This window comes from Sprattus sprattus (assembly GCF_963457725.1).
Source record: "Sprattus sprattus genome assembly, chromosome: 6".
NCBI classification, from domain to species: Eukaryota; Metazoa; Chordata; class Actinopteri; order Clupeiformes; family Clupeidae; genus Sprattus; species Sprattus sprattus.
The window spans coordinates 21,928,452-21,949,820 of record NC_137925.1 but is presented as its reverse complement, the minus strand read 5'-3'; the positions used below and the strand labels follow the sequence as shown (position 1 = coordinate 21,949,820).

The following is a 21,369-nucleotide window of genomic DNA, read 5'->3' as shown; positions in this document are numbered from 1 at the left end:
ACACACTGGCGCACACACACACACACACACACACACACACAAACAAAAACACACACACACACACACACACACACACACACACACACACACACACACACACACACCACTCTCCGCTCTCTTCCTCCCTGGCGACTCGCTCTGCTATAGAATGTTTGCTTGTGTTGTTGCATTGGCATGGGGGAAGAAAACTCCCATTACTTTTTAATTCCTGTGTTTCTCTCATCAATATTCATTGTCCTGCTTTTGACATTTAAGATGTTATGTCATCCCGTGCTCAGGCTGTGCGATACGCTAGGTAGATACGAGCTCTCAGGGAGCCTCGGTACCATTACCCCCTCCCGAGAGACCCTGGTCTCTACAGCGTGTCCCCCCCATATGTGAACGGAGAACGTTGACGGGCCTGTTGTGTCTGGTTCGCCGACAGATGGCTACACCACGGACGACATCGAGTTCTACTGGAGGGGCGGGGACGGCGCCGTATCTGGAGTGGAGCGGATCGAGCTGCCACAGTTCTCCATCGTGGACTACAAGCTCGACTCCAAGAACGTGGTGTTCTCCACAGGTACGGTTGGGGGGGTTTCCTGTTTCTCTCTCTCTTCCTCTCCACAGCATCCCCCTCAGCAACCAGCATAGTGGACCCACAGCTATGAATAATGAATGGCTCATACAGTAAAAGTAGAATGAATGGACTTTGTCTTCCATTGCCTTTGCTTATCACCACTGAAGCAAATCACGCTGTTATGCTGTATGCTACATTAACATTAACATTGTTAAGTCAAGTTAGTATCTAGGATATCATTGCATTTATTGCTCTTCCTCATTTGGTGACTTGATTAGTTTTATTTAACATTTGTTTACCTTGAATCGTGCAGACAGTGTCTTTGAATGCATGAAATACACAATGTGATTTATGCATTTCTCATATACGTATACTTTTTATACAAACAGACAAAATCCAACACTGTAATAAACAATAAAGCTGTTTAAGGAGACACATAATAATTATGTCTAAGTTCTTAGATGTTAGCTGTCTTACTGTAACTTCATGAAGAACTCTTAACTGCTAATTTTGTCCACTTTTGTCTGCACAGGCTCCTACCCTCGCCTGTCGCTAAGTTTCAAGCTGAAGAGGAACATCGGCTACTTCATCCTGCAGACGTACATGCCCTCCATCCTCATTACCATCCTGTCCTGGGTCTCCTTCTGGATCAACTACGACGCCTCGGCTGCCAGAGTGGCCTTAGGTGGGCTTGTGCGCCAGGCTTTGGAAATTTGGTTTTGTGTAGAAAGATGTGACCACTACACCTCATGACAATAGACACGACTTGGGGTCACGGACGAGGGTTTTCCAAGTTGAGAGAGATGAGACCTTTAAACTTAAGGCTTTTACTCGTTAAAATATAATTATATAAATATACAGTTGTCCTATCTATCTCTATTGTTGTCCTATTTATCTCTATTTTTATCCTATCTATCTTGCCTATGCAAGATCATTTCAAATTCAAATGTGCATTCAGACTTTTACTAGTACACGACTAGCTTGGTGGTGTTTATTTGTGTAAGTGCAGCAACCAGTAGCTCTGAAGCAACAAAGCAGAAACAAGACAGAATGGTTAGCTTAGTGACCTAACATATCCTAGCTAGCTGCAAGCAACAGAGCGGATCCAACAATGATCACCAGACAAGGGCCAAAACCGGCCCAGATCCGGCTGCCAGTTGGGATCCGTTCTGACATCACTCTGGAGAGGGGATGTCTCATCAAGGCCTTAAGGACCCGGAACATGCTGAGATTGGAGCGGGCAGAATGCTCCCTAATTGGGCCGTGTGACTGTCACTCACATAATCAATGCAAAGTGCTGTTACGTGAGGACATACCCCTCCCGGCGACCCAGGCAGACAGACAGACTAGCTGGGGTTTCTTCGTCCTAATGGCGTTCCCTGTCTGCGGCTCCTCCGCGACAAAGTGGGACCAGCCTGACAAACACTGCCTCCTCCAATCTTGTTTGGGCGAGCGGGGAGACACGGCTGATCCGCAGTGATGTATCGCTGCTGGTTTCCCTGACAAACTCAACCCCAGATGCCAGCGGCTGATTTGTTTCGCCCGCCTAATGGGGCTCCGCTCCTGCCATAAGGGCCAGGCAGCTTCTCTGACTCTAATTCACCTGAAAGGAAGATAAAGTGGGTGACTAATGAGGGTGTTGGAGATTGAGTCGTGTGTCTCCGTCACTCTATCCCTCATTCCATCTCTCTGCACCCCTTCCACCTATATATCCTTTTTTTCCCCTCCTCTTTGTTTACATTGTCTCTACCTGTCTTTATGTCTCCCCATTCCGGTGGCACCGTTTTGTGTCTTTCTTCATCTCTGTATGTCATTTTTTTCCTTCCCCCAGCTTAATCATGGGTTTTCGTGCTCCTTCGTCTTGCGTGGTCCATTTTCCCCTCCTTTTAACGAGCAATCCCTCTCTCATTTCTGTTCATCTCTCTTCTCTCACCAGCCCTCTCTGTCATACTCAAAATCTTGCTCTCTTTCTCTCTCTGTCTATTCCTCCAGCCTAAGTACTCCCTTTCTCATTTCTGTTCATCTCTCTTCCTCTCTCTCTCTCTCTCTTCTCTCACCCGTCCTCTTGTCATACTCACAATCTTGCTCTCTTTCTCTCTCTGTCTATTCCTCCAGCCTAAGTACTCCTTCTCTCATTTCTGTTCATATCTCTGCTTCTCTCTCTCTCCCCCTCTCTCTCCCCTCTCTTCCTTACCCTCTCTGTCATACTCTAAATCTTACTCTCTTTCTCTCTCTGTCTATTCCTCCAGCCTAAGTACTCCTTCTCTCATTTCTGTTCACATCTCTGCTTCTCTCTCTCCCCCTCTCTCTCCCCTCTCTCCCCTACCCTCTCTGTCATACTCTAAATCTTACTCTCTTTCTCTCTCGGTCTTTTCCTCCCTCTTTCACTCTCTCTCTGTGAAGCCATCTGCCTAAGAGAGTGTTGCATAGCATCCTCTGCTCTCTCTGCACGGGGCTGGGTTTTGCTTTAAAAAACAACACCAGCACATTCAGCCTGTCAGGGGCCACTCATGGCCCAGTCGCGGTCCGGTCACGGCCAAGTCTATTGCACAGTAGTGAGCAACAGAGCCAGTGACTAATGGCATTGAAGGCGATCAGACGCCAAAGAGCATGTGTGCACGACTGTGGTTATATATAATACGTGTGAATTTGACCAAATACAGATTGCGCATGCAGATGACTAGGAAAAATAAACACAGTGGGGGAAACTTGAAGGGAATAAATAAATAAATAAATAAAATCGTGCGAAAGGCAGGTGAATTGTGCTGTGACTAATACTGCATGGTTGGAGACCACCGCGGTTACAACAACAATGATGACGACAACAACAAAAAAAGCAAAGATGAACATGGAAAGAAACTGAGACCGGTGATCGTGACTAAAGATTTGTACACTATCCTAATATTTGTTTTAACACTGTGATTTGTACAGAGGCATAAACCCCAAATGACATGTTTGTGTGTAGCAATGCACAATGCTCGTCCAGCTGAAGCAGGGATGTTAACAGAGAGAAACGTTGATAAGCGGATTATGTTCAGTGGTCTATGAGGACCTTAATATATTTATAATAAAGCATGGAAATGTAATAGTCACTCGAACAAATTGCATTTATTCTAGGCTGTTTAAATGCACACAAAGGCTTTCTCTGGTCTGCACAATTTCAGGGGACAGCCACTGTTTGAACTGGACGACCTCCAGTTTGTCGGTTCGCTGCAGGATTTAATTCAGAGAAGTCCGGACTGTCTCAGAATATGAGCGGTGTAGGCTGGACACGATGATGGTGATTTTATTGACGGTTGGTGTTATTTGTGTCCAGGTATCACCACGGTGCTCACCATGACAACTATCAACACACATCTGAGGGAGACCCTGCCTAAGATCCCCTATGTGAAGGCCATTGACATGTACCTGATGGGCTGCTTCGTGTTCGTCTTCCTGGCCCTGCTGGAGTACGCCTTCGTCAACTACATCTTCTTTGGGCGGGGGCCCCAGCGACAGAAGAAGGCGGCTGAAAAAGCTGCCATAGCCAACAACGAGAAGATGAGATCTGACCCCAACAAGGTACTGCCTCTGTTTGTCACATGCACACGCAGGCATGCAAGCACACACACACACACTTGTGCAAACACTCACATGCACATGATAAAACCCAGATACTCTTCTAGATAATTTCTTAAAACTGTCATTTAAAGGTAACAGTTTCATTTCCAGGTTGCAGGCTCTTGATGGTGGCTCCACAGCATTGGATACACTCCTGGCTCTATTCTTTTTTTAATGTTATTTCCACAGTACCTCTGGTTCAGTAAAGCAACCACTGTGGAATGGAAATGTATTCTGACATGATACCAATTTTGCCATATGAATGGTGGTGGAAAGTCGACCATTCATTTACTGAGCTGTACGGTACATTGGGCCTACTCTTACAGTCTCTTTCCAAGGGCAAGCTATCACAGAGAGTGAAAAACCAAAAAAGGAAAAAGAGAAACAGGAAAAAAAAGCAACATGGCTGGCAGCGATTGAACCGCCTCCCGTCATAATCTTATTTAGTTTTATAAGTTAGATGTGCCAAATCCTTTTCTCTCTTCTCTCTCTCTCTTTCTCTGAGTGTTGCAAGCTCCCGTTTTCGAAGTAACCCTGATGATTTTGTGTGCTTGCAGTGGTTGATGGGAAATGTAGTTCAGAGAGACGATGCTCTGTATGCCCGAATGAAACAGAGGGAAATTGACGCATATGACTCGATGTGGGATCCGATCTTTGCAGAGGACGCGGCATTAGGACTAGGCGAGCAAAGAAATAAGGTACTTATCCCCTGGCTGGAAGTAAAAAAAAAAAAAACAGCAACAGAAAAGAAGGACTATGTGATGGATCTGCATCAATACCCAGTCCGAAGCAAATAAAAAAAAGTGCAACGCTATTTTTTGGTTTTCTTTCCCAACCCCCTCCTTTTTTTCCCTTTTTTGGAATGAATGAATTTCCTTTTATTCCTTTGAATTTGACGATGGCTACCATCATTGTTTTTTCACCATTCTGTCCTTTCCTTGCTTTGATCACGGTTTGCACCTGACTCTAGTCTCCCTCCGACCCTGTCTGCCAGCTTAGTGTTAACAGTCTAGAGCCTCTAGATGATATTATTTTTTTTCCTCTTGGTTATCTTACTCCATGGCGGCCACGTAGGCTTGAAGAGGACACATGCTAATTTCTTTCTTTTTTTCCCACCAGTGTCAAGTGTTCAAGTGTAATGTAGCTAGCCTATGAAACAGAAATTTACCTTGATACTTGCCCTGTGATTGGATGAGGTAGATGGTCCTACTTAGTCTAGCCAAGTGCTTCAAGCAAAAGAGATAGCAAGCTACTGAGTGTGAGCCAGCAGACTGCATGATGTTGTGAGGGTCTGTGGTTGTTCTAGCATCACTGGCAGGAGAGTAGAAGCCTGTACTCCTGTACTGTTTTATTCCTCCCTCCTGTTCCTCACCTTGAACCTCTCCTCCATCTCAGCTTAGCGGCTCGTCACTGTTGATCTCCAGTTTTTTCCGCTCCTCATGATTTCGTTCTGTCCTTTTTATTTGCCTTTATTTACCTGGCTATTTACATGCAGAAAGAATTTTAACCAAGACCATGGTTGAAATTCTGAAATGAGTTATGACTTTTTTTCCATTGAATTGTTTAATTTTGCTGGGTTTGCAATTGGTTATTAATGATGTAGCTGACAACGTCATACAGTCTACGAAGTATGTGTGTGTTTAACGTATTCATCGTAAATCCTCAGAGTCTTGCACTTTAGTTATCTTAACACTATATATATATATGTATATATATATATTAGGGCTGAACGATTTGGGAAAATTATCTAATTGCGATTCCCCCCCCCAAATATTGCGATTTAATATGCGATTTTTTTTTTTATCCTCTTTTTTTCCCCCAACAAAACGTAATGAATGATTCAAATATGACCTACACAATATTAGATACATTTAGTGTAAAATATTCTTTCTCACATTTTACATTTTCTTTAACTGCTCATTACAGAAACAAGAACAACAAATCGGTGGCTTTCCCACTGTGCATTTAAACAAAGTCATTGTACGTATAAACACTAGGCATGCACTTTCTAAACACTGTGTGCAAAATTTACCATCTTTTCATATATATATATATATTTTTTTTTAGACCACGTTGTAATCGCGGACGCGTAGAATATTGCGTTTTACCATATCGCGATTTAATCAGAATCAGAATCTGAATTATTTTCATGGCCAAGTATATTCACATATAGAGGAAATTAACTTGGTGTGTGCAGTAATCGTTCAGCCCTAATATATACACTTTATATGCTGTGTCTCTACTATTACTAATAGAAGCCAATAGTAATAGCAACATTTAACTTGTAATCACATGTCTGACAGTCTGAGTGTATGAACTGTAGACTACATACACTGCACAGATATTTCCTGAACAGTCTGTTAGTGAAATGAAAAGTGAATGCAAAGTGCAAAACCGAAAAATCACTTTCATAAACACATCAGTCCAGAGGCGATGACTAATTTTGCCACGAAAGGCCCATCCTACAAAACACCCACTGTACACTCTGCCTCTGTTTCTCTCTCTTCATCTCTGTCTCTCTCTCCCTCTCTCTTTCTTTCTCTCTCTCTCTTCCACTCTCTCTCTCTCTCTGTCTCTATCTTCCTCTCTCTCTCTTTGTTTCTCTCTCTTCCTCTCTCTCTCTCTTGTTCTTTCATTGCATCTCTTTCTTTCCATCTCCCCTTGTCACTCTCTCTCCCTGCCTCTCTATTTCTGTCCTGCTATGTCGCTCTCTCTCTTTTTGTCCATTTCCACCTCTCTCTCGCTCTATTCCTCTATAGATGAACCCGGACGATAACATCCTGCTGGGCACCCTGGAGATGAAGAACGAGATGGTGTCTTCCGACCTGTCCCGTGCCTTGGGCGGGGACCCGCGCAGCACCATGCTGGCGTACGACAGCACCACCCTGCAGTACCGCCGCGCTGCCATGGCCCGCCAGAACTACGGCCACAGCGCTCTGGAGCGCCACGCCACCAAGAAGAGCCGCCTGCGCCGACGGGCTTCGCAGCTCAAGGTTAACATCCCTGACCTGGCCGACGTCAACTCCATCGACAAGTGGTCTCGGATGATCTTCCCCACCGTGTTCTCTTTCTTCAATGTGGTCTACTGGCTCTATTACGTCCATTAAAAGAAGACAAGGCATTAGCAGTGGGGCTGAACTGAGGAATTGTGTGTATGTGTGTGTGTGTGTGCGTGTGTGTTTGTTGTGTGGGGATGCAAGGAAAGGCAAACGAAAAGGAACAGTGCACTGATTTCTTCTTTTTCTTTTTCCCCGTTTTTTGCTTATTGATTTTTTTTTCAAAAAGATGACAATAATTGTGAGAAATTAAAACAATGGAAACAACAGTGAAGATGGAAGAAAAAGACACTTTGGAGAAAGAATCTGACATCAGGAGTTTGGATTAACTGAATTTATTCTGTGAATGCTGGAATGACTGACAGAGCGTGTGGATAGTGTGGAAAAGCAAGATTTTTAAGACATGCGATATTGCGACGCCTGTTCCAGAGCTCCAGTTTATCACGTATATTTGTCATTCGTAGCATATTCTGTGGTTCAAATATTTATGCTTGTGTTTGCATATACTTTTAAGACTTTGTTTTTCAGTTTACTATACCTATTTACTTCGTAGCCAAGCCAACTGCATCCAGGAAAGGTTAATAGCTGATTTTTAAAAGGGGTCCTCCTTAAAAGCCTTTTTTTCCCCCTATAGTCGCTATATATCAAACATCTTTTTGAAAAGCATGCTTCGGTTTGATATCATTTAAATCTCGGTTAATGAGATGGAGCACAATGCATTCTTAATTTTAACTAGTTTTGAAAAAAAAAGTGTTATTCTTTCATATGAGTTGTTTGGATTCCATGCAGACCACTGCCTAAGAAAAACCAATGACAACCAGGGTCAGAGTCTGAAAATCTTTGGTTTTAGCGGGGTGACATGTTAAGCGACTGATGAGAAGAACTCTTCGCCATAGGCCACATGACTCTCTATGGTGCTTGTACCGGAACAGGAGACATCAAGCTTGACATGGGAATTATGGGGATTCTGACCATAACAATAAATCACTGCCCTGACTTCAGATTGGTACCTCTCCCACCCGTCTCTCGCAGCATTTGGACTTTTGGTCCAGTCAGCCTTCTCCAGAGCTTTGTCCCTTTTTTTGGCCATCGCAATGATTTGAATCGCTGCAGTCCACACCTCTCTTCTGTACAAAAAAAAAACAAAACCCAGTGTATGGTGTGCAGCTGAGGCCCTGCCAGGGCTCTCCTTTCATCTTTTCAAGTGTACCATCTTTCAAACGTGCTACGCACAGCTGGGACCAGACATGCTGGGATTGTTTTTTCGGCCTTTGACATTGCCAAGCACAGGCCAGGAAGGTGTGTCGGTATCAACTGTAAACCATTGTCATAATCGATAGATTTCAGTTTCATAACCGTAGATGATGTTTTAAAAAAAAAAAGAAAAAAAATCACAATTTTATAATTATATAGGTATTCTCAAATGTTGATGTAATTAATCATTATTTAAAGGTATTTTTTGGTGTATTAGGTTTCTAAATGTTGGTTTCTTTGGGTTACAAAGGGAACAAAGTACAGTATTCTCATCGACCAACACTGAGATTTTTTTTTTCCAAGGCCTCAAAGAGCACATATATGTATATGAAAAATATAAGATTTATCTAATACTGAGTTTATCTGTACATAGATCTTAATCCACTGGGAATTTCCATCACAAAATATGACAGCATCGGGATTATATAATCAAGACATCTGTCAAACATTTTTTTGTATAAACTCCTGTAAATTATAACAATATTTCATAATGACCTGTAAATATATCTTATGTAATGATTGTCAGCAATTACAAAAAAAATGTATCTAAATTAAATTATTAAAATGAAACAAATACTATTTTTGTTGTTTAGCCATTTGAGCTCAAAGTGTTCAGAGCATTTATCACATGTTGGAATGGTAACATGGTTGTCTGGTCAATGCCTGTTTTCAATGCATTTCTAAGGAGTTGGGGGAACAGATTGTGTGTGTTTATGTGGGGGGGGGGGGAGTATGGCTCAGGTGTCTGAATCTGGGCGTGTCGTGGATGTAGTCTAACAGCCTTTATAATACAATGTTTTTGAAATGAAATGGACTAGACGTATAGATAGACATAGGTAATTGTACTAACCACAAAATGGCTTCTAGGCGGCTGCTAGCTATTGCAGGTCCCTTGCAATGCATATAAAGCTCCTTGGGAATCGAAAATAGCTTTATAAGAAAGTCTGTCATTAATTCCTTGTGTTCCATGTAGGTTTCCCTTGTATGTGTTCTTCGCGTATAGATTCAATCATTGACTTTGTATGTGATATTATGATATTATGGCCTTCTGATGATTAATGGGTCACAACCATTCATCTGTCCCAAAGGCAGTCAGTTTAGAGACTCTCAGACTGTCAGTCTGAGTACTCATGATAGGCTAATGGGTGTTGAAATTACTGGAAACTGGAGAGAGGTTTTTTTTCTTCTTTTGTTTCTGTTGACAATTGCAGTGTTAAAGTTTGGGGTGAATATCATCACAATCTGATTGTGCAACGAAGAAGGCAGTGCTGGATGTTTTAATTACAACAAATCCATTCGGTCTGTTTACAGTCTGGCACTAGATAAGGGAGAACCACAGGAACAGACAGACAGAAAGAGAGAGAGAGAGAGGGAGAAAGAGACAAAAGAATGAAAGGTGACGCAGACTAGACATGAGGTGAGTATTCTTAAATGCTGACCCAGATAGGGGCTGACACTGGCCCTGTTGTGGGCCAGATTTGGCCCTGATGCAGATCTCATTTGAGGTCACATTCAGCTGCTGTTCGGTTGGTAGTGTCGGCCTAATTATTGACGGAATAACAACGGATGCAGATGGAACCTAAATAATGCATAATGGATGAAAAAGCAACACATCTCTCTCCTTCTCTCTCCCTCTCTCTCTATGTATCGGTGTGTGGGTGGGTGTGTATTGGTGTGTGTGGGTGGGTGTGTAAAAAAAAGGAGAGAAGAGAGAAAAATGGGAGTCCTAGTCTGCAGTTAGTTAGCCATGGGGGACATTAACCCAGGGAGGCATGAATGAGCGGGCACATGAGCGGGCACACTCTGGACCCGGAGCAGAGGAAAGGCCCCCCGGGCCTTTGGGACTGTTACATGAAAGCCAGGCGGAAATAGAGATAAATTCTTAGCCTCCTTTACCACTCTCTCACGCGCACTCACATACTCACACACACACACACACACTCTCATGCACTTACTCTCATGCCCCCCCATCCACCTCCGTCTCTCTATCTCTCACACACACATGCACTTGTGCCCTCTCTCTCTCTCTACCTCCCTCTCTTACCCTCTCTCTCTCTCTCTCTCTCACACACACACACATGCACTTGTGCCCTCTCTCTCTTTACTTCCCTCTCTCTGTCTCTCTCTCTCTCACACATACACACACACACACATTCACATGCACACACCAGTGAGAGAGAGAGAGAGAGGGAAATTCACTTTGCCATGTGATTGCCACCATAAACCACAGCCAGAGGCTTGTATTTGAAAATGTCACCTTATTCACTGTGTTGACTGATCCAATGGGTGATATTTCCAACCCTTAGGTTTGGGAATCAGATGAACATGAAAACCACTAAATTGCAGTGGCAGCGCCATTTTGTGCACCGCAAAGCATTTTGCCAGGAGCCTCTTATTCATAGCAGTGGGAAGCAAGGTGTTAAAATGTTAATTATCTTTTTTCCTTCTTGAGGGGACTTTGAGAATTGCTTTTGAGGGAGAGCAAGAAGAAAGAAAAACACCTTTCTGATATGAGGTGAAAATTACATTCAATATTTGACAGTCAATCCCCTGGTAAGCCCATGTCTCAGAAGAAAGGTAGGGAAGGCGGCTCATTAGTGGGGCCAAAACAGGGCTACTGCACGTCATATAAAAAAACTGATTTCTCAAGAAATCTACAATCTGCTGATTGGGTGTTAAAGGACGGCCATGGTGATGCCACTGCTATCAGGATGCTTGAGTCTAGTCGGTCAGCATCTTCAGCATTTTCCTGTTAAGATTATAAGCTGGCAGCCACTTTAAACTTGAGTGGCAGTGCCAGTCAGTGTATAGAGTACCACTGCCAGGAAAACCAAACAAATCAATAGTTTTCATAATATGTACAGTGGCAGCTCTCTTAGATACCCAATCACTAAAGACTCACAGGCAACCAATGCCAAATCAAATTAGCCTTAATCTACCAGCAGCCAATTTTAAAATCTTGAAAGTGGCCTGGGAATTGTAAGCAGAAGCTGAGAAAACTTGGTATTTAGGCCTATAACAAAAACAACATGCGGCTTTAGTCAAAGTGGCATATGGCTTGCAATGTCAAATGGCATCAGAAGTCAATATAGTTGATAGCACTTATATATAGAATTCAAAAAAGATGTGAATGAACACATGTAAGACCCGACTTTATTTAATGATGCAACACGACACATAATTCTGAAACAATGATTTAAAAAGTAACTGTTCATTTTATGCATCTCGGTTGTCTCATTTATTAAAATGACAAAGAATGCATAAAAACCTGAAAGAAAGGAAAAATGTGTTAAGTAGGCCTATAATCTGTTCGTTATTCTTTCAGGGATATATGATAATGGTAGTTCTGGAAACAAAAATAATAATGATATAACGTTTAAGGTATAGGACTAGGGAGAACACATTTAAAAGTTATTAAAACTTAACATTAGAACAATGTTGTGTTGTATGAATTTGTCTTTGATGATATGCTTGTGTAAAAGTTCTAAATATTTGCTTCCTCTGTTGACGCCAGCTGATCCATTCGTGTTGGTGTAGGAGAGCTGTAGCCTGACGTTTATTGTCTTGTTTATTGTAGGGTAGGCTACTTCTCCAAGAGCCCTATGTTTTTTGCGCGAATTGAATTATACTCCATAAAGCAGTGAACGTCAATGCTCCCACGGATCTTGTTTATTTGTTTTTTTCGGGTAGGGTTTAGGGCGAACCAAAGACATCGAGCCGAACAAAGTGGTACAGTACCAAGTGTAACGGTACTAAAAGCTATTTCAGAAATATTTATCATGTCGCTATTCTGTGCTTCCATCGGTCCACTAATCGTAGCTGTGCAAATATCAAAATTTAAGTGACGTTCTAAAGAATACGTCACTAACGGAAAATTCGACCAAGTCGTGTAGAGAAAAACATTGCTGGTGTTAGTCCGTATATTTTCTTAAGTAGCCTACTAATACCACATTACATTGTGGAGAGGGGGAAAGACAAAGGCTTCACAAAAGCCTGTAAAACCTTAGCGAAGAGCAAAGCATCCGTGTGTTAGACAAGGCAGGTCGTTTGTTAGCTTTTTCAGTCTAAGCTACTGTTACCTTTTCCATGGCATGTAACATGACAATAAGGTTGATAGAATCCCACTGAACAAGGCAGGAGAGGCCACAACCTTGGAACACAGGTGAGTCGAGAGTGACTTCACTTGTTACTCGTATGAGTCACAGGGGGGAGAGTCAGCTTGAGGCTACTGTTCATCCGAATCCCCCATGCAACGACAAACATAAAGCCAGCAGGATACAACTACGACCGCACGGTACAGCTCTTTGATACGTGTTCCGTTGTCTTAAGTCTAGCCATGCATAGTTAAAGACAAACGCAACAACGGCGAGGGCCTGTTCTCACCCATCAGCAGACGAGAGCGCAAGAGCGGTGCCATCATCACGCTACGATACACAGATGCAGTACGGAAACGCGAGAGGCCTCGTTTCCCCTCGCGCTCTTGGAAGGGCATTAGAGAGAGATGTAAGAGCCACAAAAAAACAGATGCTCTCCGCATTTTAATGCTTTCATGTCACTGGCGTAATTAAAGTTCCACAACCCTCTGCGCCATTTGACTTGAAGAGCAAGGGGAGGGAGAGAGACCTTGTGGTTGTCGCAGCTGCGCCACTGCGTATAGTTCCTGTACTTCCATGGCTCTCACCTGTCCTTACGTGGTGCGGTGGCTGCTGGCCCGGTCATATGAACCCATTTTAAACCATGTTTATGTTCTGTCAGTGTAGTGTTGTAAAGAACAGGTCAATATAATGTTATCGATCTAAAATGTAAATACATTGTATTTATACATTTTAAACCGACCCTTGTGTTGCAGATTATAATGCATTGTAAACCACAAGCCAGTTGTTGGGTTGTTTTAATTGTATCCTGATTTAACAAAAAAAAAAAAAACTGTCATGGCTTACTTGCAGCTTAAAGGCAAGCCAAAAAAACAGGTCGAGCAACATACCCATTCATCATCAACAGGACAATATGTTCACACGTGTTCACTATGTGAGCAGCACTGCCATACATTTTCTAATCTTTATGGTTTGTATGGGATACATGGGGTGATGATAAAACATTAAGGATGTGCTTCACAGACTGACCCTGGGGGAACATAACATTCTCTTATTACGTGGTGAGACAAACACACCTAACAGGCAAAGCTAATTAAGCTCATTAGCTCATTCCTGTTAGAACTGGGTTATTAGGCTATATCTCTGGCCCCTTCTATATCATATCTACATCCTCTGTGTTTAAATCTTATCTTCTCCCAGATTGCCAGTCAGGCCCCCAACAGGCTTTAGCCGGCAAGCTGCATACCTGAGGCAGGTGCCTCCAGGCAGGATGGGAGGTGCAGAGTAAGGTAGAGAAAAGCAGGCTAGCAAGGTGTGCGATCAGTCTGGCTTTCCTGTCAGTCACCTACGCATGTGAAGTAGCATGTGTGAGTGAAGGTGTGGATCATCGCTGGACAGGAGAGCCGAGCTGTGCGTCCCCCCCCAACTAACCCTCAGTGGCGACCCACACCAAACCTCCGCATTGAGCCTCCACTAACACTGCACACTAATCCCCTGCGAACCCCGCGGGTGGGGATCCTTTGAGGTGGGAGTCCCCACAGTGAACCCCGGAGCTAACAAGATGATGCCAGACGGTTGCTGAGCTTCGAGTCGACATGAAGTGGACAGATCCCGTGGCTTCCATCCGCAGGCGATGGGGGAGACGCCGGCAGGAGCAGGAGAGCGCAGTGCGGACGCTCGTCTCCAACCTGCCCTACGAGGACCTGAGGAAGAAAGATCAGCCCAACTGCCAGTACAAAGGTAACGTCATCAAGACCACCAAGTACACCCTGTGGTCCTTCATCCCCAAGAACCTCTACGAACAGTTCCACCGCGTGGCCAACCTCTACTTCGTGGGCCTGGCTGTGCTCAACTTTGTGCCGGTGGTGAACGCCTTCCAGCCGGAGGTGGCCCTCATCCCCATCTGTGTCATCCTGGCCCTCACTGCCTTCAAAGATGGCTGGGAGGACCTCAGGAGGTTCCAGATGGACCAGAAACTCAACAACCTGCCATGCCTCGTCTACAGCAGGTAAACGGCAGGGTTCATGCCTTCTTCTCTTTCTGCCTTTTCCGTCTCACGCGGAGCAGTGAATGGCTGGCTGGTGGGATATCATATGGCTCTCTTATCAGTAAACAAGGGGTGGATTTGAGTAGATATTGTTTGAGGCATGTCTGTGCAACTGTGTATGCATTTTCATATTCTAAGGAAAGTGCATTTCTAGTCTCTGTTTATGACAAGGACTGGGTATGCATGTGTGAGCAACTGTCTGTGTGTCTCTCTTGCTCTCTCTCTGATTTTCTGTGTGTTAGTGTGTGCATGAGCGTGTGTGCGCACGTCTGCGTGTGTGTGTGTGTGTTTTACTTCATCTGTGTTTCAAAACCCCATGGGAATTTTTGACCTAGAAATAAAATTTGAGTAGGAGATTTCTCTCCTTTTGAAGAGCCTCACAACAATGTCTCGCAACCAACGCATTGTGAACAGGTTTGATGAAATCCCCATCTCTGTGTTGCATCATAGGCAAGCCAGTGTGCAGGTCGTTTAAATCTATTTTAGAAAAACCAAATGAAAACGAAATAACTAGGAGAAACAATAAAAAAAAGGAGAAACCCAAAACACTGCTGCAGGCTTCCTCCTCTTCTCTTTTATCCAAAAACTGTCAGGATATGATAAGTACCTGAGGATATCTAGCAGAATGGAGAAATAGAACTCCAGAAACTGCCTTTCCTGTGCAGTCATAGAAACACAGACACCCTCTTTCAGCTGCAGCGCAACATCTGTGGCTAAACATGGAGACTGCTAAGGGAGGGGATCAGAGAGAGACTTGATGTTTGTGTTATTTTGCCTATTTTCTCTGTGCAGTTCTCCAATTCAGTTTTTTTTATCTGTTGTAAATTACAGTTCTCTTTTCACTTCACAGACAATGACAGATTTCCTTGAGGTGTAATGGATAAATGCCTGCTTGAGGTACTCTCATGGTATGACAGCAGTTTGAGTTTCGACAGACACACCTTTCATCTATCACCAACTGTTAAATCGGTTGTCTTGGGCATAGAATGAGGCTTACGCCGAAAAACCACAGAAAGGTATTCCCAAAGGTGTGTTAAGCAGGCACTAAATTGGTATACGCGTATGGGACTTCTCAGGGGAGAGCTTTGTTAAGGCTTCGTTCTGCATCTGTTGAGATTCTTCCATTGCCACCTGCAACGCAAGGAAACAGCACTACGTAAACAAGGCTGCACACTCCTTTTGTATTTTCAAAGCTTTCGTTTCCAAGACTTCTTTGGGGCAAGGTGACTCTGACATTGACTTTCCGAGACATAATTTGTCCTCACTTTAGTCACCTGTGTGGAATGCTGTATGTTTGCTACATTGTGAGTTGTTGTCAGCTTATCTTTCATTACATGATGTCTTTGCGCATTGGGCTGTAAGCTTCACTGACACACACGTTTTTATAATGTGCAAGTCAGGTCAGTTGAACCTAAGGTGTGTTTTTAAAACTTTTGTCTTTTAGTTGAAAAGGTTTATAGGCCTTAAGTGGAGTATTTGGTCTCCTAAGTAGTCCTCCTTTTCAACATATTTAAACCTCATGACTATGAAATCACATGACCGGTTGACTGGATAGAGTGTGGCTTCAGATCACCAGCCCTTTAACTACTTCTTGCTAGTGAAACACAGTATTACATTTTTTAAACATATGTAAATTAACATATTTCTTTGGACATCATCAAAACTTTAAGCGAGGATGCTTTACACCATGTCACTAATGGAACGTTAAACCAGCTTCATCCAATTAATTATTAGTATATATTTCTTTTAAACTGTAACCAGTGTAATCAGCGATGCAACATAATAATAATAATACAAATATTGCCGAGGTGCTCCTGTTTGTGTGAGTGTTAAGAAACAGCAAGAGAAGCACTGTGATGTCACAATCAAGTCATCGTCTAAGCTCATGTATACAGCTTGACAGCTTTCCCCTACAAATAGACAAATTACTTTTTTAGTTGAAGAAACCCTTATCTGACAATCCTAAACCTTCGGTAGAGCTCTATCTGAAATAGACATCGCATAGCCCTGCTGGAGATCAGCCAACATTCGAATCTACTGATTTTGCCTTTTAAAGACTTCCAGTTTTGTATTCACTCTTATGAATCATACATTTTGGTGTTTATGCCTTTATGACAGCAGAACTAAGAAAAAGAAAAATAGCTTCATCAATCATGTCAAGGCCCACATCATTATACCTCAATGCATTGCTAAAAACATTGCACAAATGACAATGAGTCAGCATCAGCCACATATTTCTGTCTAGCCTCCAGTCATCGAGGGACACGCAGTCACTTATGCACCAGGAGCTAGGCACATAGTGTAACATTAAAGACACTGTTGGTGCGTGTCTGCTTTGTTTAGCCGAGGGTGTGAGAAGGACACAGCCCAGTGTTACTATGTTTGGCCACCGGCCAACGCCCCCCCCCTCCCAGCCCAGCCCAGTCCTGCTTTACGTGTAGAGCTGCATGCCTGCTGACTTACATCACTCCACTGCTGTCTGCAATGCTCTGTGTTAGCGGCATGGCAAACAGGACCCTTGCCCTTGGGCATAGGTTCACACTCCTCTCCGAGGGGCCTTGAACATACCCTCCGGCGCTATTCAACCTCAACCATAAACCAAACACCTTAAAAACGCCAAAATCATAAATAGGAAAAGCAAGACTTCCTTATCTATTACTGAAGTGCATTAAGGCATTAAGGCCCTTATACAGTACTCAAAACGGTCGTGTCGGATAGTTGGACAGTGGGCGGGCGGCCGGATAGTACGTACTAGTTAGCATTTGTGTCCCTTTATAGTACTCCAACGGCTGTGGGTGCTGAAAACAATTCTCTTCCAGAACAGTAGGGGGAGTAACGGTTTAAGTGCCGAAAGACAAGCTACCCCATGACGTCTTTGAGCGATGGAAATCGTTAGTTGGCTTTACCTCTCCTCCACAACTGTCAATTTTACTCTCCCACCAGCTGCCACTACTCAAATGCAACAGATGTCAGGAGATACACATAATTGCAACTGTGTCTAATGCTATATATACACCTGATAGGGCAAACTTATCTTTATCATGGTAGGTATTTTTTTGTGGGAGAAATAGTAGCAATCTACAACAAAATGATATGCTTAACTTACACTATAGAAACGATTAAGAAACAATTAAATTAAATCAATACGTTCTTATTTTCTTTGGTATTTTCGTCATATTCAGATTTGCAATGATTTCTGGGTCATTTTTGTAATCTCTATATGATCATGTGACGAGACGATACGATATCGGCACAACATCTGAACGACTGACAGTGTTGTACAACTCCAAACCTTTCATGAAATTGAAATAGTTAAAAGGAATATTGTACTGTTAGAACAATAGCAGGGCAGAGCACACGGATAATCCATATTCATCATCTTTGCAAATTGAGATACTGCGGTTGGCGGATTAAGGAATGAACATTCCATAGGGCCTATTTGAAATATCTTAATAAGTAGGCTAGTGAAGTCAACCTGTCTGCTTAATGGAGACGTTCGTTTAATTGACACATCTTTTAAAGACGGCCAGAGCGCATTAAAACGACGTGTTTATAAGTTACATGATTCAAATGTGGAAGTAATCAGTAGGCTATAGAGAGGGCAGCGCCAGATAACGCACAAACTTTATTCGCGCTTGCCTCAATACCATTATTTAATCATATTTGGTAGTATTCCCAACTCATTTGTCCTTCATTCTATCACCATGTTTGAAAGGTAGCCTTTTGGTTAGGTAGTAGCCGAGTGACACCTGTTTTCTTTCTGATTTGACAGTATAGGATATAGGCTACTTGTGTGTTTTAAGCCAATCAAATATGTAGCAATGTTTACGAGGGGCAACTGCTATCGTTAATTAAACAGTATACATTGTGAAATGAAAGGAAAACACATCACAGTTAAAGGTGTATGAGTATTGACACATCGATATGAATGGATGACATGCCTAACAAGTGTTTTTTAGTGGAGATTTTGAAAAATGATCGCAACATTGAAAAATCCGCTGCTTTAAAATATCCCAAACACAATCGGAATTCGAGAATAACCTATTAGGCAAACATGTAGCCTACTGCCCTTATTTTTGCTTGAACGGAACAGACTATTCTGCCGTTTGAAATGTTAATCAACACGCATGCTGGATTTTAAATACAGTGGAAACCGTCGGTTATAAACAATGGAGTGACAAGTTCTGCAATATATGTGCAATGATAGATCATATGTCCAATGAAAGAAGTGTGAACTTTTTATGAAATAGAATTGATGCCATCTGCTTTCTCCATAACAACATGGATTAAACCTCGGTGGACTTTGTAGATATTTTATTAACAAACGTTGTAAGCCTACGTGGACTTCAAGTTTACAAGAAAAAAAATATCTTCAATGGTAAGACCCTTTTGTTGTGCCTCTTCTGGTGTAGCATACAATGTGAGTTTTATTTGGGCACAGCAGATGCCTATCATGTATAGCCTAATGTGTAGGCTATTTCATTCCGTTCTTGCAATGTGAATGATTTAATTTCAATATGCTATCTCCCTCTTGTGCGCGGTTGTACTTTAAACGGTGCTTGTTTGTGTGAGCGAGTGCATGTAGTAGCCTATATGTTGATGCCGGAGTTTAATGAAGGCAGGCTATTCATAAAATACGTAAGTAATGTGTCAGTAGTATGAACAGACTTGGGCCGGCTCATGTATTGTGATAGGCCTATATAGGGAACAGTTTTCAAGTAAAGGATCTGCGCCTTTGACAGTGGCTGTTGTTCATATAGTATATGGATATAAAGGTAATGAAACAGGAAACGCGAGGTTCAGAAATGTGAGATTCCGGAAATGATGTCGTATGGAAATGATGTCGTAGAGGGCCAATCACGGTCAAGCAGTACCCGTCGCCATGAACGGACCGACAGAAATTTTTGCGGGGACACGGAGAGCTGTCCGACGGCTCTGGAGAGCACGGAGAGGGCGTTTCAGCTACCTGAGAAGGCGTTCCAGCTACCTGAAGGCGTTCCTATGTGCCCAAAAACGTGTCGTACGGAGTACCATAAAAAAGCCTTTATAGTATCTTATCGCTCAGTGGGTTGCCTTAAGGGGTTCATGGCCTGAGATTAGATTAGACCAGGGTGTATCATGTGTATATTGTGCTGTAGTCTGATTGTTGTATGTATTGTGACCGAACAAAGTTCATTTATTATTATTATTACAATTATATTATTATATTAACGACGGAGTGAATAATTGAGCTATTGTATTGTTGTGGGTATATGGGCAGTAACTTGACGCAGTGGGCAGATGTCTTAGTAGATGGCAGGAGAGAACTTTGAGGCATAGATCTACACGGCAACAAAAAATTAAATGATACAGTTTAGAATCGTTGTTTTCTTATGACTGATGTCTTAATTTTAATATTTAATTTCAGGTATTCAATTAAACATCAAGTCTGTCTGCATGCAGCCAAAAGTCTATACAATCCCATAAAGATGCAACAAAGACAAGTTTATGACGTCCCTCAACTATATGAGGTTTTTGTTTATGAATATGTGTATGTATATAATATGTTCACTACCGTTCCAAAGTTTGGGGTCACCCAGACAATTTCATGTTTTTCATAAAAACTCACACTTGTATTTATCAAATGAGTTGCAAAATGAATAGAAAATATAGTCAAGACATTGACAAGGTTGGAAATAATGATTTATATTTGAAATATTAATTTTGTTCTCCAAACTTTGCTTTCGTCAAGAAATGGTCATTTTGCAGCAATTACAGCATTTGAGACCTTTGGCATTCTAGCTGTTAATTTGTTGAGGTAATCTGTAGAAATTTCACCCCACGCTTCCTGAAGCACCTCCCACAAGTTGGATTGGCTTGATGGGCACTTCTTGCGTACCATACGGCCAAGCTGCTCCCACAACAGCTCAATGGGGTTGAGATCTGGGGACTGCACTGGCCACTCCATTACAGACAGCTTAGAGCTGCCTGCTTCTTCCCTATATAGTACTTGCATAATTTGGAGATGCGCTTTGGGTCATTGTCCTGTTGTAGGAGGAAATTGGCTCCAATCAAGCACTCTACACAGGGTATGGCATGGCGTTGCAAAATGGAGTGATAGCCTTCCCTATAAAAATCCCTTTTACCTTGTACAAATCTCTCACTTTACCAGCACCAAAGCAGCCCCAGACCATCACATTACCTCCACCATGCTTGACAGATGGCGTCAGGCACTCTTCCAGCATCTTTTCACCTGTTCTGCGTCTCACAAATGTTCTTCTGTATGATGTCAGTGTCTGTGTTCTTTTGCCCATATCAATCTCATCTTTTTATTGGCCAGTCTCAGATATAGCTTTTTCTTTGCCACTCTGCCTATAAGGCCAGCATCCCAGTCGCCTCTTCACTGTAGAAAGTGATACTGGCGTTTTGCGGGTACCATTTAAAAAGCTGCCAGTTGAGGACCTGTGAGGCGTCTATTTCTTAAACTAAACACTCTAATATCCTTGTCTTCTTGCTGAGTTGTGCACCTGGGTCTCCCACTTCTCGCCTGTTTCTGCTGTTCTCTGAAGGGAGTAGTACACACCGTTGTAGGAAAAGTTCAGTTTCTTCGCAATTTCTCGCATGGAATAGCCTTAATTTCTAAGAACAAGAATAGACTGGCAAGTTTTCGAGCCATTTTGAGAGTATAACCGAACCCACCAATATGATGCTCCAGATACTCAACTAGCTCAAATGAAGGCCATAGCTTCTCTCAATAGCAAAACCGTTTTCAGCTGTGCT

At 42.7% G+C, this 21,369-nt stretch overlaps 1 protein-coding gene across 2 annotated transcripts in view; it reads left to right on the top strand.

The window, feature by feature from the left end:
• Nucleotides 1-7,266, top strand: part of gabrb2a (gamma-aminobutyric acid type A receptor subunit beta2a) — a gene marked incomplete at both ends in the record, with an annotated part of 30,787 nt that extends 23,521 nt beyond the window's left edge. The window contains 5 exons of one of the 2 annotated variants that reach the window (XM_080840042.1): nt 425-562; nt 1,092-1,244; nt 3,876-4,120; nt 4,717-4,857; nt 6,919-7,266. In XM_080840042.1, coding sequence (XP_080696168.1) covers nt 425-562; nt 1,092-1,244; nt 3,876-4,120; nt 4,717-4,857; nt 6,919-7,266 — 1,025 coding nt within the window. The remainder of the gene's footprint in view (nt 1-424; nt 563-1,091; nt 1,245-3,875; nt 4,121-4,716; nt 4,858-6,918) is intronic. The other variant, XM_080840043.1, reaches the window with a different exon arrangement.
• Between the last annotated feature and the right edge of the window lie 14,103 nt (nt 7,267-21,369).